This window comes from Gadus macrocephalus, chromosome 22, assembly GCF_031168955.1.
Source record: "Gadus macrocephalus chromosome 22, ASM3116895v1".
NCBI classification, from domain to species: Eukaryota; Metazoa; Chordata; class Actinopteri; order Gadiformes; family Gadidae; genus Gadus; species Gadus macrocephalus.
Genome location: NC_082403.1, coordinates 12,680,183 through 12,702,870, shown reverse-complemented (window position 1 = coordinate 12,702,870; position 22,688 = coordinate 12,680,183). Strand labels below are relative to the sequence as shown.

Genomic DNA, 22,688 nt, shown 5'->3' with positions numbered 1-22,688 from the left:
ACAAATTCCACCACCACAACAATTGGTAATAAATAAGTTGTTTATGTATATTGTATTATCGATACAACATAAAAAGCAATCATTAAAGCAATCATTATTTATTTATTTTGTTGCTGTTCTAATATGTCTATTTTTCATAATTGAATGGGTTGAACTTGTTTAAAACATTATAATGTTAGGTGTAGTAAGCACTCAGCTGCACTTGGGAACTTTTGGCTTCCAACCGATTCCCCCTCCACCTGTGTCATCCTTTAGCAAGATATCTCACTCCTATGACATGTTAGCCTGTTAGAATTCTCTGTTTGTCGCGTTAAATCAGCCTCTCCTGAATCAAGTAATAGTATGACTCACATGCAAATGTCAACAGACCTACCTCTATTCCAAATGTATAGCATTTTTATAGTACATCACTACAGGCCTCTATAGAAAGGAAATCCTAAACATGCAAGAGCAAGGGCTCCACTATGTGCCTTGCTGAGACAGTAGCCAGCAGGCCTACAGCTGTAGCTCCAGCGCCAGGCTGTACCTTTACCTTTAACAGCCTGTATTCACTTGCTAACTGGTGATTTAGCATGGGCCCCTTAACAGCAGGCCATCTAGGCCAGATGCATGCCCTTTACTGTTATTTATAGTTGGGGCAAAATGGCCCTACGGATTGCTTTGATATCTTTCATAAATATTTATTGTTTCAATGCATCACAAGACGGTACATTTTATTACGGGAGATTGGAGCAAGTACAGCTTTGGCAAAGATAGGCCCTGAATGAAAGAAAATAATAAGAAAGGTGAATAATAAAAGAATAAGATGGCAAATAAGGTGGATAGATGTTGATGGCAATCTTCTTCGAAAGGCGTCTTGGAACATTTTGACATTTAAAATGGAACAGAAAGTAATAGGCATGAGAGAATTGGATCTAGCCCAACTTAAGATCTGCCGGTGAATATCAAACTTGCAAATTGCTTTTTAAAAGAAGAAACACTCTCCTCCTCCTCCTTCTTCCCCTCCTTCTTCTCCTCATCCTCCCCTCCTTCGCCTTCTCCTCCTCATTGGTATTGCTACTCCCTTAATTCCCGGTCAGGAATACGCTGCTATGTCTGCTCCAGCTCATTTAGAGAGAGAGAGAGAGAGAGAGAGAGAGAGAGAGAGAGAGAGAGAGAGAGAGAGAGAGAGAGAGAGAGAGAGAGAGAGAGAGAGAGAGAGAGAGAGAGAGAGAGAGAGAGAGAGAGAGAGAGAGAGAGAGAGAGAACACACAGAAAACCACTGTGAACACAGTAGAAACATGCAAACATTGTCAGGGTCAAGAACTCAGCTGGAACCTCAGATTTATTTTTATAGCAATATTTCATTCCCAAAAATGTATTTGCATGCCAACTTGCCTTCCCTGTTTATGATCACAGGCCTGAAAAAGAATGAAGAAGGGAAAACTGTAATGAACAACAATAAAACAAAGAAATGTCTCACTCCTTTGCCATTGTATTATATGGGAAGGGAGACGCTTATTTTACTGCAGAAAATTAGTGGTGGGTCTGAAGTCTGAGAACCCTTGCGGCTATGGCAAAAATGTATGTCATCAGTACTTTAATATGCTAAAATATTTACTCTACTATCAACATACACATGCACACAAAAGAGCGAGGGAGGTTTAAGACTTCCCGTGTTTGTGTTTCAGTGTGTGTGTGTGTGTGTGTGTGTGTGTGTGTGTGTGTGTGTGTGTGTGTGTGTGTGTGTGTGTGTGTGTGTGTTCCAATGCAATGACCCCCATGTATTTAAAGGTATAACAGCAAATACACCGGATGTCATTGTGATTGATGAGAATAGCAGAGAGGTTTTTCTATGGGAAGTTGGTTGCACTTTCGACTCAAGTTTAGAGGAAGCTTTCCTTACTAAACAAGTTAAATACCAAACATTAGTGCAAGCTATTATACATTTAGGCTATAAATGCCAGCTAGGTCATGTCCACAGGCTGATGGTCAGAGGCTTGAGAATTATGAGGTTGTCCAAATGTAAAGCAAAGCAGCTTGCAACATATTGCTCAATCTCCTCCATTATAGGCAGCCGAGCTATTTGGAGGAGGAGGTGTTTTCTGTACCCATAGATTTTCTCTGTCTGTTAACAGACTGTGTGCAGAATAAGCTCATGTATTGTCTGTGCATGTTTGTCCCAAGTACTGCAACATGTTGTTTCGAGGATGTAGGGTCTATATCATATAACCGCGTTTTGTGATTACAGTTTAATGCATTTTTCACAATTTACCAGCTCTCGTTTTTAAGGCTGAACAGACAATTTGACTGGAAGTACTTAGCAGGTGTCCGTATATCAGGGGTTAATGCACACCCTGCAGCCAATCAGAATCGAGTACTCCCCCAGACCATAGTATAAATTGAGATGATACATTTTGGTTTGGTTATTTGAAAAGATTTTAACTAAAGAGAGTCAACGGCTTAAGTTATTGTATTGTGCATTGTTTGGATTGAATTGTTTATCTGTGTTGGAATGGTTTGGGATTGTGATTCAAAGGGAAGGAATAATGTAAAAAAAAATCTTGTTTAGTTTTTATCATTACAAATATATTTTATTTGATGAAAAAAGAACAAAGTCAAATTGACCATTGTCAGAATATTGTAGATGACTACACCCACACACACACACACACACACACACACACACACACACACACACACACACACACACACACACACACACACACACACACACACACACACACACACACACACAAACACTCACACACACATATTTTCATATATATATATATATATATAAATTGTACGTATACAAGATATATCAACGTATACAAATCCAAGATCGGTCACATTAGTGCAGAAGTCTCCAACTTGATAATACTCATTAATCCAAAATATATGTTGGATTATGGATTCACATTAATGGAAACTCTCTGTTTCAACTGCCCCACTTCACAGTATAATATTGACTGTAGTCGAATACAGGGAGCAGTGCAATGTCATTATTCAGGCAGCCACAGCAGGATGGCAGACGATAGTCCTACTTCAAACCATGGCAGGTTGCATTGAGTGATCCATTCATGAGACGGTGGAACCTCTAAGCAAGTTCATCTTTAACCATATTGTTTCGGTATCTTCGCTCCCGCCGTCTGTTTGCGTTGTACTGGCGATTATTATGTCCCGGAACTAGAGGAATAGAAGAAAAGGTAAATAAAAAGGTTAACATAATACACTCATAATGACGCATAATGATCTCCTTTGTTGCGTCAGCATATTGTCTTTCATACAAGCAGGAACCAAAGCAGTGGTCCTAAGGCCCTTAACATTAATTAATATTATGAACGATGATAGACAGGTCATGATTCCCCTACTTCATTCATTAAGTATGCAGCTAGAAATTCTGAAGTGCAACAGGTACATTAAAATCTAGAACAACAACACGCTTGCACGCAACAAGCACACATGCACATGCATGCACACACACAAACATGCACAAACACATGCACATACACACACGCACACACACGCACACACACACACACACACACATAAACACACAAATACACACACACACACACACACACACACCCACCCACACAAACACACACACACACACACACACACACACACACACACACACACACACACACACACACACACACACACACACACACAGGCGCATGTACACACACACACACACACAGTTTGTCCAAATTGTACAATTCTTTACTATTTCAAAATTACGTTCTTGGTCTATTGGATGATGCCATGCTTATGCACTTTAATAATATACATGCATTATAGTGCCCACACACACACACACACACACACACACACACACACACACACACACACACACACACACACACTTGTAATGGCTTACTTTTAACGCAGACGTCCGTGCAGCTCCTCCTAGATACAAAGTTGTTGCTGCTGCCGCCACAGCCTGAGTAGCTGAACTCCTCGCAGGTCCCGCTGGATGCTTTATAGTAGAAGCGTGGGATGGACGCCGCACACTTCCCTCTGTCCAGCAAATCCAGGCACAGAATAGGAATGGCTGAAAACAAAGTGCACACACACAGTCAAAACCTGAAGACAAGTTACAGGAGTCCTATAAAATCTACTTTTATTTTGTACTGCAGACTTGTCTATAGAGGCCAATGCACTTTGCAAAGACGATGGCCAGATATCATAAGTAATACTGACTTTTGTGGGGGCTGCAGTATTCATTGCAGACTTTGAGGTCCAGGAAGCGGTTTTCATTGCCCTGGCAGCCTCCATAGCCAAATGCTTCGCATTGCATGGTGGTCATGTTGAAGGAATAGAGCTTGTGGAGGGCCCGGCACGGGCCGATCTCCTGGGGGAATCTACACCTTTGTGGGACTTCTTTAAATAAAAGAAACACAAAGAGATTATATTGAAAGTTAATGCAGGGGTCAAATTTGTTAAAAAGATTGCTGTTTAAGTTATAAATGTTATTATAATCGCATAGGCCTATATATATATATATATATATATATATATATATATATATATATATATATATATATATGCCCTTGTAGATATGCATTCGGGCGAAAATACAGTTTTCTTTTGCTCCATTTGCATTTGTTTAACTGCAACGTACTTGGGATTCTATAGCATGTTTTCAGGCACTCCTTATAACTCTTGAAGTTATTGGCGTTCCCATTGCACCCTCCATAGTGAAACTCCTCGCATTTCTGAGTGATGGTGTTATAATAATATCTCGGAATCAATGCTCTGCACGGCCCCTCGTCCACTTGCAGAAGACAGACACCTAAAAATGGAAAACAGGAAAGTAAGTGTTGTTTACCATGCAAAATTGTTCTCTGAAAATATCTTCTAGGATAGTGCAGTTGTCGCAAAACAATTTACTTCCAAAAAACATGACGTTTCTTACCGTTATCTAGAAGCGAAAAAACGGGCTGAAGCGAGCATAAGAGCGTAAACAGGGATAGGCTGCGTTTCATTTTGCTGTCTTGTTTTAGGTTCAACCCTAGACTTGTCTGTATTCTGGACATCCCAACCCAACACTTTATATAGCCGCGGCAAGTTTATCTGGCGGAAACTAATAATGGGCGGGATACATACACATAGAGTTCACATTCAACTGAATTCATTACGCAAATGTGTGTGTGTGGGGGGGGGGGGGGGGGTCCCTCATGACAGAGTCAAGGCTATACTCATCATCGTCATTCCCGTAATCATCATCGTCATCTCAATGATCATCATCAGGATGTGAAGCATTATATATCAGCTCTGGTGGTGCCTCACCATGCTATTATTGATCCAAAAATATATATTTAATAATTCATTAACCAGCAATCATGTTTCTACTGCTCTCATCTATTGCCCACACACGTACACCAATACCCATGCACACATATACACACCTACACTGTCACTGACACACACACACACGCACACACACACACACACCCACACACACACACACACACACACACACACACACACACACACACACACACACACACACACACACACACACACAAACACACAAATACACACACACACACACACACACACACACACACACACACACACAAACACACAAACACACAAATACACACACACACACACACACACACACACGCGCACATACACACACACACAGTTTGTCCAAATTGTACAATTCTTTACTATTTCAAAATTACGTTCTTAGTCTATTGGATGATGCCGTGTTTATGCACTATAATAATACACATGCATTATACTGCCATGAGCTATAATGCATATATATTAGGAGAGCCAACCAAAATGGAAATGCAATCATCCGTAAGTGAGGTTTTGACACTTTTGACAATTCTAATAAAAAATTTCAGATCTAAAATGTTACAAGGGAATTCCTCCATGTTTTTTTAGAGCTTCGATTTTCACAGTTGGCACTATGGGTATCTCCAACCAAACAGGTGGAGGCTTATTAGAGATTAGCCGTTTTAGCAAAGTGATCTCAATCCCATAGCACGGCCCCTTGACCCATATCTTTTACAAGGAAAACAAATGATTTTAACATTGATACATTTCATGGAGATTCACATGTAATATCTATTGTGAAGAAATATTTCCACTGCATCCACATAGATACCAGTTTGAATGACTGCCCTATGACAAAATCACTTAAAGAGAGGTGGAGGAATATGAAGGCAGCTTGCTTTAATCAGATTACAGGATTTGGCTTGTTTACGCGGATTACTTTATAACCCAGATTGAGGCCGTGGAGAAGGATTCTACAGGAAGTTGGCAGAGTCGACAGACATCTCTGTTCAACAGCCGTAAGTACATTTTCTCGACTTAATTATGTTTCATTGTTTTCTATTGAACAAATCAATTGTTCTGTGACTTCCTATGTCTTCTTATCTTAAACTGGGATTTTACATGGGATGTGGCAAAGCGACATGGAGTGCGTGGCAGCCAATATGATTACTATGCATAAGATATCCATGTGAAAACAGTTCTGTGTGTCACAGAGTATGCCAGGAGTCATCAATTTGGATGATCTGACGGACAAGGACAAGGCCCAGATGGAATTGGACCAGAAGAAAATTGAAGTCAAACTTGAGAGGTGGTTGGTAAGAAAAATGATTGTTCTATTATTATATTATGCTATTATTAATTGATCAATAGATTCAGTTACATGTGATATGGATATAGCGAAAGAGAGAGAGAGAGAGAGAGAGAGAGAGAGAGAGAGAGAGAGAGAGAGAGAGAGAGAGAGAGAGAGAGAGAGAGAGAGAGACTTTATACTTTATTGTCATACTTTATTGTCATGCCACTGTGTTCACTTCAGACATCCAAATGTTGCGAGGAGATCAAGGACTACATTGTGGCCGCCGAGGAGGAAGACATCTTAGTGAAGGGCATGCCAGAGGACAAGAACCCGTTCAAGGAGAAAGGTGGCTGCGTCATCTGCTAGACGGGGACCCGAGGAGCTGTTCGCATTGCACCTCACTAGTGCTCAAGGACTATCTCCCGCCTCTCCCACGTCTTTCAATGGATTATCACTCACAGGCCTGTGTGAAGAATAGTAGTTGCAATGACATAAAGGTTATGGTGGCAGCTTGTTGTTCATATTCATGAGTTCCTGAATAAATTACCACCGAGTTTTGGTGAGGTTACGCTTTGTGTGTGTTGGTGTTCCTTTTCATTGAAAGAATGACAGAACCTGTCGATATGGCATTCGCTGTTTTTCTGAGTGGAGTACGCAGGTATACAGGTGTTGTGTAGGTAGTAGTACAACTACACACAGCGAGCAACATATCAAATTAATTAGTTAATTCAAGCAAATATATTGTATTTTCCTTAACAGTGCACGAATGCCTATTTAGCTCTAGCGGTTTATCGATAAAATACGGGTGGTCTTATAATTTCGAATCGCTTTTGGCGCCACGGTCTTTCCGTACCAACCGTACATGGTTTAAAGTGTAAACATGGCTGTCCGCGCTGCAGGTCAGATTGCAGGTATCTGTCATTTGTATAGATCCTCAAGCTTAGGAGGTTTTCGGACGTTGTCACAAAATGTATCGTCGTCCAAACACACTCCCTCCAATGCCCCTGAGACGACAGTGGACCATTTGATCTACACGCCTGAGCATTTTGCATTAAAGGAGTCCATCAAAAAGGTATGGAAATGAGAGCATATGATTTCTACAACATGACAACATTCATAAAGGTTAGACGTGGACTTGTAAAAAGAAACTGTAAAAGGAAACAACAATTGAAAGTGGAATATTAAACAGTATTCATTTCCTAATTACTTCACGTACTCGCACCAGACAGTGAAAGCAAGTAGGTGAGGGGTCAAGTTTATGTAATTGTGTTGACGTTACCCCCCTGTTCAGTAACAATACGCTTCCCCAATGACAAGATAGTTCAAGCGTTTTCATCTTAAGTGACATTGAGGACGACAGACTATATTCGTTATACTACTGTAGTACGTTTATTTTGATAAAAGATAAGTAAACAAAGGCATTGTGAGCAATCACTGCCTTACCACTAACTAACCAGTCACTTACCACTGTGATTAGGCTTCCCATTGAAGGGCTAGTATTTTACTGGCAGTTTTCCCTGTAATCAATTTACGATCAAAATTCAAGAACAATACACCATACACAAACAAAGGCAAACCATGACTCAACCACACTTTCCTCCCCTCGTAGACATCCGTTACTCTAAATATAGCTGGGCGCCGGGTCGTCTTGCTGCCGGGTCGTCTTGCTGCATATTAACATTTCATCCAACCGGCGCCTTCAGAGGATAAACGAAGGCTAATTTAATTCACTGAATCAAGGATGTTTTAAATGGGAGGAAGCTTGACTTGTGAGTAAAGCCACATAGGATGTACAGTAGTTTTAAATAAACTGGCCCACAAGGGGAGATGCTCTGCAACAAACGAGCATTAGCAGAAAGGGAAGACTGAGTGACCAAAGGTTTTCTGGAAAAGTGTGCTAAAGTTATGGCCCAGATGAGGGTTACAGGATATCCTTCCCTGAATGTTCAAGGTCAGAGCTATCCAAGGTGAGTTTGTACAATACATAACCCACTCCTAAACCCCCAAAATGTCATTCTCTTAATCCAAAATGTTGTAGAAAATGTACACCTTACTCACCATGTCTTAAAATAGGAATTCCTTTAAAACAAATGCCTGGAAAATCAGTTCATTGCCGGTTCTCTTTCAAACTGCCTCGAGGAGCAATGAAGTAGCAACGCTGGGAGTAGGGAAATCTTTTTAGAGCATCTTATTTTATCAATTAAAATATCAATATCTGGGGCGCCCCAGTAGTTCACTGGGTAGAGCGTACCATTAAGGCTCAGTCCTTACCGAAGCGACCCGGGTTCCATTAAGATTCCAATCTATCGATATTGGGTGCAAGTGTATCGTTTCTCGTGTCACACGAAGAAGGGTGACGATATATCGCTGAATCGATATTTTGTCTCACATCTGGTTAATAGTGGTGTGTGTTCCACAGAAACATACCGATAGACCGGACTAGTCCACGCTTGGTCTGCTGCTTCTGTTTAACAAAACAGTATTGACATTTTTTTGTAATTGTACAGCACTATTACAGTACACATTTTCTTTAAGGTTCTGTATTCATGATGGTACCCGGAACTCCCAAAGTTTTATTTGCTCTGCCACAAATCAATTCAATTCAGGGCAGAGAATGTTACAATCTAAAAAAACTTTCCAATAGCCTCATTATTCTCTTTTCTCTGGCATTGATTGGCTCTCAGACAAAAAGATGAGTAACCTCAACCTTTTGCAGGACACCAACAAAGCTTTCATACTCTTATTTGTTGACTCACATTCTAGCCAATCTGTTAAGTGGGCTCACCATCTCAAGTAAACGTATCGTCTTTGGATGTTAGGTGTATACAAGCTTACATCGCAAAAAAAACCACATTGCATTGATTCAAACGTCACAAATACCATATCTCACATAGATCTAGAATAAGGTACATACAAAAGGGGTATGTTTATTCCATACAGCAAAGCAGCTCATGCAGACAGAGATGCAACAATGTGTTTCACAGCAAAGCAGTCTCCCCCACAAGTGCTGTTCCAAGGGGCTTCAGAGTACTTCCAGGCTTCCAAAATGAGTCAGCCTTCAAGGCTCCTTTATCTGAACCCATTCTCAGGAAAGCTCAGTAGCGGAAGGCTGTGAATACTTGTCTATGTAATGCCACAAGCCAAGTTTAATCATAGTGGACGTATCCTTGGCTGACATAAACTCTTGTCTACGACTTTGGTATTCACAGATTTAAGAACATGACGCAGTTCTTAGAATGTTTGGATGGAAGACACACACAAACATTTTCTCGACGGGTGTTATCCCAGTCCATAGGCAGGTTTTGAATTCTTTATGTGTATATGTCACCCGAAAGACATCAGGTTCCATGCTTAAGATGTAAAAAATATATATATATTTAATCACACATGCACACACACCCACGATCACTGTTGTGTTTCTGCTGTAGATCATTGACCAGGAGATCAACCCACATGTGGACCAGTGGGAGGCAGAGGGGAAGTTTCCTGCACACAGAATCTTCAAGATCCTGGGGAACGCCGGCATTTTAGGGGTCAACAAACCAGTTGGTAAGACAACTATGATCTGTCTTGTCCATATTCTGCAGAAGTCGAATGTTGAAATGATATGTTGACATCGAAAACAATAATATCGGAACTGAATGTTGAAAGCTAAGGATTTTAGTTCTAATGATTGCTTTTTCATTTTTTCGGGTGAAACTCCGGTCAGAGCAACCTAATGCCTGCGTTAGGTTGCTCTGCATCTTGACATAATGAAATGCTTGAATAAGGCTGGAAAATGTCAGCCAGCTGAGGGGTGAAAAGCAAAGAAAAAAATGTCAGTTTTTGTTTTTTGTTGTGGCCATCACCAAATTCAGAAAACATCAGGATTGTCATGACATTTTTCTGCTTCTGTTGCTGCAGTGCCTGTATCACTTAGAGATTCTGTCTGCCTACCTTAGGCATTTATAATGCAATAAACAATCGCCCAATAAATAGTTTTTTACTTTAGAGGATTGGGAGGACAATGTGTCCGGCACCAGGCATTGTAATGCATACAAATCGCATTTCTGCAATAAGTAAAGCAGAGCAGGTACGGCTTTTGAGAATAGCACGATAATCCCAATCATCTCATAGAAGCATACACTCACAACCATGATTCGAGTTTAACAATGTTGCGTTGGTTGGTTTGAAAACAAACCAATAAAGTAGGAAATTAGAACCAGAGATGGGTTTAGTTTGTGGTCCTAGTCCTCTATAGGGTTTGCGTTGTTCTCCTATATGTGATATTTTCTCCATTATTGGGCTCAGTTGAGAATGTGTGTCGCCCAAGATCTCTGGGTTATGAGAGGGTCGCAGGTTGCAACCCACCCCACCTGTCATCCTGTTATGGTCTCTCCAGATGGTGCAGGCAGCTGGGGCCAGGCATGGGGCCCAACGCATTCAGTAGCCTTTTGAATGTTGTCGTTTGTAAAATCAAACAAGGCTGTGTGTAAGTATGGTGAACTGTGGGAAGAGGGAAATACAATCCCCTGTAAATGTAGAGGTCATTGTGGTAAACAGAAGAAGGTGGGGGGATTAAGAATGTGCTGAGTGCACATCCCTTAAGAATTAGTTGTCAGGATTAGGCGGCAAGGCAGGGCCAAGGAAATGGTATGAAGACGCACTGGATTAACAGATGGGAATTTGAGTATGCTCATTTTGAACTGGGCCTAGTGCTGTGAGAATTGGCCCGTCCTGAGATGATAACCCAATATCCTGACCGAAGAACTAGCAGTCATTTCAGGCAATTGGACTATTAGGAAACGTGTGCATTATCATCATTTAGATTCAAACTTTGACAGAAAAAGGTATTCATTGTTGACATTATCGTTATTTGTTTCCATTGTTGCAAGACATGCTGCTACGTCCATTGACAAATATAAATTCTGGGGAAATAGTTTATTCCAAATTCAACGTAATTACCTCCTTTTAAGCTTGTTGAGTATTATTGTGTCTTCAAAGACACAGTGGGGGGGGTTTACAAGAAAGCGAGCATGGCTGGTAACTAGGGATGAGCAAAACGATTATTTTCCGGGAATCAGTTCTTTCAGTTCCGTTCACTATCACGATTCCTTTGTTTGATTAGTTTGTTTGATTAGTTCGTTTGATTCGTTCGTTAAGTCAGATTACGTCATTTGCTTATAAGTATTGGCTGCGCCCACCAATTAAGGCTTTTTCACAACCTGCCCTACCATAAGGGTACTGTCGGCGGTCGAAACGCCAGCCGTCATTGAGCTGCGCCAAGCCGCACCGAATTGAACGGTGCGGTTTCTGTCATTGGGGTATATGACGGAAACTAAAAAAAGTTTTCAGTCACGGTGCGCTCAGCAAACAAAAAAAGCAAATTTCTATTGCATTGGTCTATACGACGCAGTTCGACCGTTTCCATGGTAGGTAAAACAATACTTTATTAAAGCATGCAATTGTGTTGTAGAGCAAAATAAAACGTATAAAGTGCTTGCATGATATTGAAGCCTACAGCGATCGTTAGTTAATTTGTGTGGCGGTGCCTTGTCATTTGTTTACCCATGGGCCATGGCAACGCGATTGCTACCTGATGTATACTCATTGGCTGAATCTTCGAGAAAGTTTTATACCCAATCAATATAATGTTGCGGGGAGACGGAGCTCTATATTTTTGTTTTATGTTAAAAGAAAAAAATAATCAAAGAATCAGTTCTCTTGTTTTGGGAATCAGTTCTCGTCATTCACCTTCGGGATTCGTTCGTTGTGAACGAATCGTTCGCGACGACCCATCCCTACTGGTTACATCTTTAATCAACATGGCAAAATGTTCTTGTGCACGCACAAGAACACCCGGGATTACAGCGATGCACTGAGGAGCCTCCCCTGTTCCATGTGAGAATGAGACCGACAGCTCTGTTGACATGTCCTGTCCTCAAAGACGTGCTTTCCACGTATAACCGTTTATATACAGTAGGGAATATGAATGCATCCTGTTCATGGAGATACTCCCTTCTGAAAACAAGAGGACAGGAAGTGTTGCCATGGGAACCTGGTCGGGAGGTCAACAGGGATGACCCTTGGCTCCCCTGGCTGTGTTTTATCTGTTCTTTCCACAGCACCTGGCGTTGGCCCTTTCTCGCTCTTTCTCTGTTTAGAGGTTTGAGTGATTTGCAAAGATTTTCTTTAATAATATTTACTTAATTCTTAGTTTTGTTGCCATATTGGAGTACACTATGAATCACACCTCTATCTTTTTTTATCATTTTTAAAATCCTGACTTTAAAATGCTGACTTTTTCCTTTCTACATTGCCCAACTTTAAAAGTTTACAGTACAGGTCGTGTACCGTAATGAATCGCTCAGAATCACATAATGATTCATAGGCCGACAGTCCTTGGCCTATAATTTAATGCGTGAACCCACTGGATTTGTTGTCTACTTCCACAAAGACATTGCTAATGAAGGCCATCAAGCCCCTGCCATGTCGTTAATCAGCAAGATCACTTTCTAATGTTGGCATGTCAGCCTAGCTCCATGTATAACTGACATACTTTCACCTCAGATGGAGACGACGAGAATAGAATGTCATAGAAGATTATCCACAATTAGATGAACATCTTGACTATATAATTTCACATTTTCTTGCTCTCTCGCTCTCTTATTCTTGTCTTTCTTGTCCTGATTTCTCTCTCGCTGGTCTTTTCTGGGTTTCTCTCTCTATTCTCTATTCTCTCTATCTACTCTTTGGTCTCTCCCTGTTTGTCTCTCTCTGCTGTCCCCCTGGTCTCTCTCTCTGGTCTCTCGTTCCCTGGTCCCTCTCTCTATCCGTTCTTTCTCACTCTGGTTTCTCCCTCTTGTCTCTATGGTGTCTCTTTCCCTGCTTTCTTTCCCTCTGGTCTCTCTGTTTTGGTCTCTCTCTTCATGGTCTCTTGCAGAAGAGCTGTCACAACCCCCATTAGACTTTATTCAACCTGAATATTAAAGGTTGAATAAAGGAAATATGCCAGGCAGCATTTGTTGCGTGTCAGCGTTCTCCTTTGCTTCCATGCTGGCCCGCTGGGGCAGCTGTTTTGATGAAAGTGGGTGAAAGCTCTGCGCTTCCCTTTGTCCACATGATCCACCGCAGGGTTTCCAGGACCATCTGAGCCTTATCGCCATGCAGCTGTGTCTGTTTCCTGTCTTTATATCCCCCCCCACCCAACCTTCCATGTTAAACCTGGTCCCTCTCGTCAGTCTGATTGTCGTCAGTCTCAGGTCATGTCAACACTATAGAACTGAAAAAATAAATAAAAAATTAACCCGTAATAAGCAAAGATGTACTGTCCCCTAATCTCCTATTGTGCCCCCCCAATTGACAATATACCCTTTAGGGATAAAAACTCATCTCACTTTAAGATGTGCTCTAAATGTAGATAATCTAGTTATGCAATGGACTCACTCACTCACACACTCACTCACTCACTCTCTCTCTCTCTCTCTCTCTCTCTCTCTCTCTCTCTCTCTCTCTCTCTCTCTCTCTCTCTCTCTCTCTCTCTCTCTCTCACACACTATGATGTCTCCATAATTGAATTTCAGTCATTTGCAAGCATTGGTTTGGTTAAATTAATTTTTCTACACCATAATTGAAATGAGCTTGATTGTATTCATGACAAATGGATGGGAAGAGTCGTTAACCTCCTTGCAAACAATTAATGCAGACCCTTTTGGATATGTTTGCCACAACAACATTGACGTATGCATTGAATAAGTCCCAACTTGAATAGGCTAGATAGGCTTATGATAAACGGTTGGACTGCAACATGACTCTCATTACTTTCAATGATTTTCTTAATTAGTGTGCTGTTTTATCAATTCTAAGTTATCTAAGCTTTATATAAACAACGATGTGAGCCATCATGGACAAAAAAGCCCAAAAATCCTTATTGTTAGGAGGAATATTTTTTTCCAATTACAAAAAGTAATTGTGTTTTCAGTTAATGTTGCATGTTTGCGTATTTATTTGGGGATTCTGCTGTATTTGACGTTCAGCAAAGCAACCCTCGGCAACTCCACTGTGTGTGTGCGTGTTTTGTGTGCCGTGTGTTTCAGAGTATGGGGGTCTGGGCCTTGACTTCAGCTACAGCGTGGCGGTCTCGGAGGAGCTGGGTAACATCCGCTGCGGAGGGATCCCCATGGCGATCGGCGTCCAGACGGACATGGCCACTCCGGCGCTGGCCAGGTGCCCACTGAACGCATGAGCGCTGTTAGCTCATGATCCAAGGGGAAGCCGATGACTCACACACTCTAGGCATAGCGCTTGAGAAATAAATGTGATGTATTTCACAATCTATTGAACTTTGGTACGCAGAAACAATTGCGCAAATCAAAAGAAATGACGAAAAGATGCCAGTCGGAGACGGAGTGCGTGGGCGCGGTTACGTGGGTGTGTGTGTGTGCCAATAAGCGATATACAGTACGTTATCTTTGCCAATCATCCTTGTAATGGAACCTTGTTGTTGTTTGCCACACACCCCTGAGGCTCTCTGCTCACCCTTCAAAGGCTACACAGCAACTTGTAATCATAGAATAGGCCTTACGCCAAGCAGAAATGGCGTCTAATTCATCAGGTCGCAGGGCTGCACTTGAGGCTGTGCATGTAAAACCGCTTATCACAATCGGCAAGTCGAGCCACAATGCAGAGGCACTCTCCTCAACAGTGAATAACTTTCTGCTGAATGGAATAAAAAATAAGTTTGTTAAAATGCTTTAAAGACCCCATTAACCTGTGTCGACAGACCATTAAGCACCCTATTAATCGCAAAATGAGCATCTCTGCATTATTTTATAGATGGCAGAGAGACGGCGAGAGAGCTCTTAGAATGTGCGTTTGTGTGGGCAGGTTTGGTTCACATGAGCTGAAGACAGAGTTCCTGCTGCCCTCCATCCTGGGAGACAAAGTGGCCTGTCTGGGAGTGAGCGAGGTGGGGGCTGGATCCGATGTATCAAGTACGTCCCTTGGCCGTTCCTTTATCGTCTTCAATGATCTGACCGTTTCCTTTCATCAGCACTGAAGGTCCCCCTTCCTCTCATCCTGTTGTTTCGAGGAGCACTACGGAAACTAATCATCCATTAGAAAAAAAGTAGCTTTATTTTTGACCATGCAATGATAACATTTGCCTATACACACTATTTGCTTCATGTGGGAGCCGACTCCCATTGTATACGCTCACTCTCCGTCGAGACGGGTAGAGATGAGTTGTGGTTACATTTCAGAGGCTCTGGGGATAGGTTGACTCTATCCTCACCCACCCACCCATCCATCCACACAGGCAATCGGCAGACGGCCTCACACCCTGTCTGTCTCCCTCTGCGTATCCGTCCCGCCACACGCTCTGTCCTCTCCTTACCGCAGGTATCATGACCAAGGCTGTGAGGCAGGGGGACGAGTACGTGATCAACGGGGGGAAGATGTGGACCACCAATGGCACGCAGGCGGACTGGATGTGTCTGCTGGCCAACACCAGTGACGGGCCGCCGCACCGCAATAAATCACTCATCTGTCTGCCCATGGATCTGCCCGGTAAAAAAATAATAACGCTCGCGATAGATCAATGTCATCGACTGAAGTTGTTGTTGTTGTTGTTGTTGTTGGTGGATGGATATTTTACAGCACCGGACAAATGACAACATTTGTTTTGTACCAAGTTGTGATGCAAATAAGTGCATTAACACTGATGCTAAACCAAACAATCTTTTGATGGATGTCTGCAATAAAGCCACGTATGTTTGATAACGGTGGGAAGATAATGACCACTTTACAACATGGGCAGTGGTTCTCGTATTTTCTTATAAATTGGATAGTTTGTTTTTGTATGTGTCTTGATTAGTGTAAATGCTGATCACTACTTTATTTTTCATAATACAATTGAAAAAAACAAAAAAAAACAGCTATTTTTACAATAATTAAATGGTAAATTGTCTACAATTATAGAGCATTTTCTCATTACTCTTGGGTGCACAGCCTTTTCAATAGAAAAATATGAATTAAATGGGACTAAATGAATGTAATGCAGCAAACAAAATTCATTGGCAAAATCATTTATTACCCAAATCGTTTTCGGTTGGTTTGGTTTAATTTTGCAACGCTCTTACAGCACATTCCATATTTTCAACATCACCCTCTTTCAAAACATAACCATCCGCTTTCCACAGAAGCTCTTCCTTTCAGAAAGCCTCCAGCATTCCTCATTCGACCTAGTGTACTTTAATTAAAACTCCAGTCCAGTGCGAGGCCTGCTTCTTCATCAGTTTTCCCCTTGGTGCCCGTAGGCGTTCATATCGCCCGCCAAATAGACAAGATGGGGATGAGGTCATCAGACACCGCCGAGGTCTTCTTTGATGACGTCCGCGTGCCCAGCAAGAACGTCATTGGCAAGGAGGGCATGGGCTTCACCTATCAGATGCTCCAGTTCCAGGAAGAGAGACTCTGGGCGGTGGCCAACAGTGAGTGATTCCCCCCCCACCCCTCTTGCTCTAGTAAGCCCTGGCTACCTCTTACTACACCTCCCATGCGTGCTTGCTCATATTCTTACCTCAATCTCTTCTCCTCCCTGCTCCTCCACGTCAGGTCACTCTCAGGGTATTCAGGGATGCATTCCCGTGTAAATCCCCCTTGCTGTAAAGTGAGGAACGGGTGGGAGAGTACATCCTGCCTGACAGCGCTGTGTAGCCCTGAGAGCTCAGGTCACCCTCCCCCAGACCCCCTTGTCCGCCACTATTCTAGTAGTTCTAGCCCGAGGATAATCAAGTCTTGCTCACTCATTAGTGTTCTGCAGCATTTCCTGTCAAGTCGGTCCGCCCAGTTTTAAGGACATTTGTACAGTGTGGTCTTGACACACACACACAGACACAGACACAGACACACAGACACACAGACACACAGACACACACACACACACACACACACACACACACACACAGAATTGAATGCAGGAATTACATTCTTTCTTGGTGACACTATTACTACAAAGTCAATTCTGAAAGAAATAGTCTCCTCAAACGGCCCCTGCCCTCTCCCCCTCCCCTCTGCCTCCAGCCCTGACCACCATGGACATTGTCATCCAGGAGACCATTGACTACACGCGGCAGAGGAAGATCTTCAAGATGCCCGTGCTCCACCACCAGACGGTGCATTTCCGGCTGGCCGAGCTGCAGACGGAGGTGGAGCTGCTACGCTCCCTCCTGCACCGTGCTACAGGTGGGCATTCACACCGTGTGGGATTCACACCATCCACTTTGAGTTCACTCTTCCCTCGTTTTGTAGGGGTTTTTCAGTGGGTTGTGGAAAATTCAGATCCAGGTTGTGAAGGGGGAAGGGGTTAGGGCATCTTGCTCAAGGATGATTGTAGGTAGGGTGCTGAATTCGGGGATTGAACACTGTTCCTTTTTTCGAACGGGCGTTGGGACACCTTTGCCACAACATTATCCGGCCCTCTTATAGATATTTCAATGGGACAAGACAGAGCCTTGTACGTCACTCCTGTCCCTCATCACCATGTCATCAAGACACAGAAAGGAGGTTTCAAGTGAAGTGATGGTGCTTGATTATTGCTATTAAAGAAGCGATGCCCACGTCGGTGTTGTTACCAGGTGTCATCCATACATCGACAAAGAATCTAAATATGAATCCTAATTACACATCGGCAAAAAACCCGCCTAATCAAACAGAAACCCAAACCAATAGGACTCACAAAACATTCTAGCCTGCCATTGATTTTTCATAAAGTGCCCATTGTAACCATTCCCCGGGTAGGGTTAGGGTTAACGCCTAACCCTGGACCATTGGTCCGAGGGCCAGGCCCCCCGCCGCTATGAGGGAGAGGAGACCGGGCTACTGCTCTCCCGGGGCTTGTGATTCACTAGGGGGATGAGGGGGTGCACGCGTCGGCCAGAGGTCTGCGGTCCACCGTTGTCCTCGCTGTGTTTGACCCACTTCAGATCCCACTGGCAGCGTTTGAGCACAATAATCCAGCTGTTTGGCACTCGTAAGGGCCTCTTGTGTGGCAGAACAAAGGTGTTTTGTGTGTGTGTGTGTCTGTGTGTGTTTGTGTGTGCCTGCCTGCCTGCCTGCCTGCGTGCGTGCATGCGTGCGTGTCTACCTTTCTTGCTATCCGCAGTCCACATGTTATTTGTACTGGTAATAATGTTTTTTTGGTCATTATTTTGTCATTCATTGCAAAATGATTGGTCATTATGGGGAGAAATTGTTGTGTTTGAAACTGCGTTTGAAACCAAAGGATGTCTCATGCGGGATGTGGCCAAACAAAGTATTCTTTAGCCTCTGTTATGCAATATTTACAGAATTGATTGTAAATTACAACAACTCCCTTGATTTCTCAGCATATGGAGTATCGTCCACAGAACATCCCACGATGCATTCTGTTTTGTCAAGCCCTATTGACAGAAAGCACCTGAGAGCGAAACAAACAAAAAAACATAGAATTTTTTGTCCGTATCTGATCAGAAGTGAACCTTAGAAAACGCTGCCGCTGCTTTGAATTCATCCTGTTCTGTCTCATCACCTCTGCCCTCCATTTTATGTCTTCCGTCATAACGGGGTCATTTGTAATCTTAACTCTTCACCCGTTGTTCTTTCCGTCTCTCTGGCTCTCTCTCTGTCGCTCTCTGTCGCTCCATCTGTCTGTCCTCTGTTCGTTGCAGCGCTGTTCATCAAGGGCAACGATGTGACCAAGCTGGCGTCCATGGCCAAGCTGAAGGCTGGCCGCCTGGCGCGGGAGCTGGGGGATAGCTGCCTCCAGTATTGGGGGGGCATGGGCTTCACCAACGACGTCTTGGTCAGCCGCTTTTACCGGTGAGCAGACAGCATAAACGTTTGTTGGTTCTATGGTTCTTCAGCGTACATTTCTCAGACTTTAGACTTTGAAAGTCACCTGAAAGATTGTATTTCAAAAGCAGTTTCAGTGGTGCTTTTTGACAGTTTAATAGCCACTTACACATAATTGTATCAAGATGGGCTATAATATATTGTATAATAGCTACTTTAAGAGGTTTTATAATTGTGTCATTTAGCATACATTTTTAATTCTCCACAATACAAAAGTACCTGCTAAAACATTGAGCTACAGCTCTTCATTCGCTTTCTGAAGTTGAAGGTCTTCAAGCACAACTTTTACATTATTGCGCCATCTATTGATTGGGTATTAATATAGTCTGGGGCTGTTTGGCTAGCAAAACCAGAAATTGAACCTCCGGTTTCATCAGGGTTAGTGGTAGAACCCACAAAGTGAAACCACAGCGGGCAGAACCAATACCTGCCAGAGGCATTGTGATTGGTCACAAATTGGTGTCCAATTTTCCACCAATAGCAGGGTGCCTAGATCCTAACACTGAAACCACACCAAACCCCAAATTTAAAATACCATTTGTACCATTAGGCCTAAAGGAGAAAGAAAAACATGTTCTGGATGCTGATGGAGCCTAAAAATAAAATATATTAATAGACATGGAAGGCTAATGGAAGTGTTGACAGTTTTCTAAATATAATAAATGCTTTCGTTATTTTTTGGTTTTACACTCCTAAGAATACAAAAATGGGTGTATTTGGTAATCACCCAATTCGGCTGTTGTCCAACGGTTAAAAATATGTCGTATTTATCCCACAGAGACTCCAGGTTAATATCCATTGGTGGCGGGGCAGATGAGGTAATGTTGGGAATCATATGCAAGTACATGGACACCCTGCCTAAGTGACCTCATCATTGACGTGACACACCATCACAAATACCTCTTTACCCGAGACCCGAATTTCTACAAAATCACTGAAGTGCAATTTACAAATATTTGTGTAACCAGGTTTATTTTCAATGAAGTAGCACAGTTTGTGATTGTCATGTTTGATTGTCTTGCATTAGTGAGGTATTCTGGAAGAAATTTGCAATGAAACAAAGTGTATCTGTGTAGAATAGCTGCAACAGGTCCACGACAGTGCTTCTATGTATGGTTCTGTTCCATCAATAAATCTGATGAGTGGAACGTCAGACATCTGGCGATCTTTATGTGAAGATGATGTTGTACAATTAGGATCTATGCAAACCTTCCCAGCTAGTCTGCCATAAATGAAAGGATAGATCATCAGAAAAGGTAAAAGCAGAATATAATGTAAGCATAAAAATAATTTTGGCCTGTACTGGTTCAGTCCACCAAGGTAAATGATCTAACCTTGTGGTTACAAATATGTTATAGTTTGTAATAACTGCATTTTAATGGTTATTTTGATCCAAGACAAATGCTTTATGAAGGCTCATGAGTTTTTTAATGTTAAACAGACTAAAGTTGTTCAAAATAAACTTTTGGCAATAATTCTTTGGCGTCATCTTTCGTAGCAAAACCAACCAACAGATTACCATGAGAACTGATTGTTTATTTACAATTAAATACAATGTTGAAATGACAAAAGAATTACCGATACATCAATAGAAAGTAATAGTTTGTACATATTCCAAAATCCTATTTCCTCTCTTAAAATTAACTCGTCGATAATGGAATCCAAACACTTCCGGGTTATAAAGAATTTTAAAAAAACTATCTTTAGGGTTAACCATGCCTACATATCCGTTTCTCCTGGATATTACAATGTGACGTATCTATTGTTTCCACATATTGGCACCAATTTATTAATCTATATGCTAATTTAATTAATAGACAGCCAACTTGGTATTTTCAGTAATTATTATTTATCTATGTTCTTCATTTATGAGGTGAACATGTCCGATAAATTCAAGGCGACCCTGGTCCTTCGCTTGAGTAATTGGAAAAAACATCAATCTTTCTGAATAACCATTCACATCTTTGGCCTGAGACAAAGGTGGGTTGTCATGGAAATGAATATGGAGTCAAATGGAACGGGAAGGGAGGTACATACATAAGTTATCATCTCAGCTTAATAAACCAGTATAGGACAAAGAAAACAAAACAGCAAAAAAGCAACATATAGCAAAGTAGTTTTGTCTGGCTGCCTCTGGAGAGCTGCTTCACTCTTCCAATGGTGGCGCCAAGCAAGCCACCCGTCGAATCAAAGTCTGTATCCTACATTGGGAGGTACAGTAAGACATGGTAAGTATTGCCCAGATCTTGATTAAAAAAAAAAAAGACCCTTCAAGTAGCTGTGGGTAATTGATTGTGGGTAATTTAATACACGACAACATCACACACTCACCATATCATCCAGCATTTTGTTCTGGTACTTCACTTCGGTTCCGATGTCGATGGTCAGCTGTGAGGCGACAGATCATGATGTGAGTGATGCGTCAATTATCTCAGGCTGTTTGCTTCCTGAGCCTCCAGTATGCTAACAGACAGAAACTAGAACTACTTACACTCTTTAAGGCTGTGACTTTCGCTCGAAGACCCTCTTGTAAATGTTCATTTTCTTCTTCATGTACACTGTAACCACTTGCGACATAGTTGCCGGGTTGCCCTTCGCCTATTAATGACAGTCAACTATTATAACAACACAACACAAGCTAGCAAACATTGGCAGTAAGGCAACAGTAACGTTCAGCCTCAAAATGAGATGAAAACCACATATTATTTTATCTTACCTAAACCAGCGCGCCTCATGTTGACTCCTTGATCACAAACGATATCTTACGTTTAAACTATTTCCGACCAAATACTTCGTTTAGCTTAATCAGATCCGAACAACACGAACAACTTGTTATAGCCTGCTAACGCCACGACATCATACGGTGGCCTGTAAGGAAACGACCACTTACGGCTACGCCAACTCAGCTCTAAAAGGAAAATGCAAGTTGGAGAGGCTATGAGTAAAATAAAACCAGCTCATCAACACATAGTCATGCTACATAATAAAAAAAAAAATAGTCAAATACTTAATAGCAAGCACAATAAAATTCAATTAGCTCCATAATGTTGTAGTAACAGTATACCATTTTCTTTTTTAATGTTAATCAAAGAATAATCATAAGAACTCTTATTCTAGTTCCCAGATCAACCCCAAACATCCTTGACTTGACTCACTGTTGTTATTTCCCTTAGTATGTATCAAACTACATGCTGCAAATCTCCCATACTTTACAATCATCATCAAGCCCATTATAATAGTATACGGT

The 22,688-nt window shown here is 42.0% G+C and overlaps 4 protein-coding genes across 5 annotated transcripts; 2 read left to right on the top strand and 2 right to left on the bottom strand.

Moving 5' to 3' along the window:
* Positions 1 to 2,237: 2,237 nt before the first annotated feature.
* Positions 2,238 to 5,072, bottom strand: tfpi2 (tissue factor pathway inhibitor 2). Its single transcript, XM_060044288.1, has 5 exons — positions 4,904 to 5,072; positions 4,610 to 4,780; positions 4,189 to 4,368; positions 3,866 to 4,039; positions 2,238 to 3,168 (listed from the first exon to the last, which is right to left on the bottom strand). Exons 1-5 carry the CDS (start codon positions 5,022 to 5,024, stop codon positions 3,080 to 3,082), a joined length of 735 nt encoding a protein of 244 aa, XP_059900271.1. The 5' UTR covers positions 5,025 to 5,072; the 3' UTR covers positions 2,238 to 3,079.
* Positions 5,073 to 5,663: 591 nt separating this feature from the next.
* Positions 5,664 to 7,144, top strand: gngt1 (guanine nucleotide binding protein (G protein), gamma transducing activity polypeptide 1). Of its 2 annotated transcripts, none has more exons than XM_060044291.1 (3): positions 5,664 to 6,296; positions 6,477 to 6,593; positions 6,812 to 7,144. In XM_060044291.1, the coding sequence occupies exons 2-3, from the start codon at positions 6,495 to 6,497 to the stop codon at positions 6,935 to 6,937; spliced, it is 225 nt and encodes a 74-aa protein (XP_059900274.1). In that variant the 5' UTR covers positions 5,664 to 6,296; positions 6,477 to 6,494; the 3' UTR covers positions 6,938 to 7,144. The 2 variants fall into 2 exon arrangements, with proteins under 2 accessions (XP_059900274.1, XP_059900273.1); XM_060044290.1 differs by having other exon boundaries at positions 5,724 to 6,296; positions 6,492 to 6,593.
* A 278-nt stretch (positions 7,145 to 7,422) lies between these two features.
* Positions 7,423 to 20,916, top strand: zgc:85777 (uncharacterized protein LOC405871 homolog). Its single transcript, XM_060044287.1, has 9 exons — positions 7,423 to 7,643; positions 10,000 to 10,120; positions 14,647 to 14,776; positions 15,437 to 15,543; positions 15,950 to 16,117; positions 16,867 to 17,040; positions 17,633 to 17,794; positions 19,258 to 19,408; positions 20,220 to 20,916. The coding sequence occupies exons 1-9, from the start codon at positions 7,452 to 7,454 to the stop codon at positions 20,305 to 20,307; spliced, it is 1,293 nt and encodes a 430-aa protein (XP_059900270.1). The 5' UTR covers positions 7,423 to 7,451; the 3' UTR covers positions 20,308 to 20,916.
* Positions 20,917 to 20,956: 40 nt separating this feature from the next.
* On the bottom strand, positions 20,957 to 22,322 carry bet1 (Bet1 golgi vesicular membrane trafficking protein). Its single transcript, XM_060044289.1, has 4 exons — positions 22,158 to 22,322; positions 21,933 to 22,039; positions 21,773 to 21,829; positions 20,957 to 21,642 (listed from the first exon to the last, which is right to left on the bottom strand). Exons 1-4 carry the CDS (start codon positions 22,174 to 22,176, stop codon positions 21,487 to 21,489), a joined length of 339 nt encoding a protein of 112 aa, XP_059900272.1. The 5' UTR covers positions 22,177 to 22,322; the 3' UTR covers positions 20,957 to 21,486.
* Between the last annotated feature and the right edge of the window lie 366 nt (positions 22,323 to 22,688).

Bases quoted from the DNA above. Each gene is read 5' to 3' on its own strand.
- gngt1 (XM_060044291.1), top strand. From the start codon at position 6,495: ATGCCAGGAGTCATCAATTTGGATGATCTGACGGACAAGGACAAGGCC. The intron at 6,594-6,811 runs GTAAGAAAAATG...TGTTCACTTCAG, and splicing joins TCAAACTTGAGAGGTGGTTG to ACATCCAAATGTTGCGAGGA.
- bet1 (XM_060044289.1), bottom strand. The intron at 21,830-21,932 runs GTAAGTAGTTCT...GTCGCCTCACAG, and splicing joins AAGTCACAGCCTTAAAGAGT to CTGACCATCGACATCGGAAC. The intron at 21,643-21,772 runs GTGAGTGTGTGA...CTCCCAATGTAG, and splicing joins ACAAAATGCTGGATGATATG to GATACAGACTTTGATTCGAC.
- tfpi2 (XM_060044288.1), bottom strand. From the start codon at position 5,024: ATGTCCAGAATACAGACAAGTCTAGGGTTGAACCTAAAACAAGACAGC. The intron at 4,781-4,903 runs GTAAGAAACGTC...TTCCATTTTTAG, and splicing joins TTTTTCGCTTCTAGATAACG to GTGTCTGTCTTCTGCAAGTG. The intron at 4,040-4,188 runs GTCAGTATTACT...CTTTGTTTTCAG, and splicing joins ATACTGCAGCCCCCACAAAA to CCATTCCTATTCTGTGCCTG.
- zgc:85777 (XM_060044287.1), top strand. From the start codon at position 7,452: ATGGCTGTCCGCGCTGCAGGTCAGATTGCAGGTATCTGTCATTTGTAT. The intron at 17,041-17,632 runs GTGAGTGATTCC...CTCTGCCTCCAG, and splicing joins ACTCTGGGCGGTGGCCAACA to CCCTGACCACCATGGACATT. The intron at 19,409-20,219 runs GTGAGCAGACAG...TTTATCCCACAG, and splicing joins TTGGTCAGCCGCTTTTACCG to AGACTCCAGGTTAATATCCA.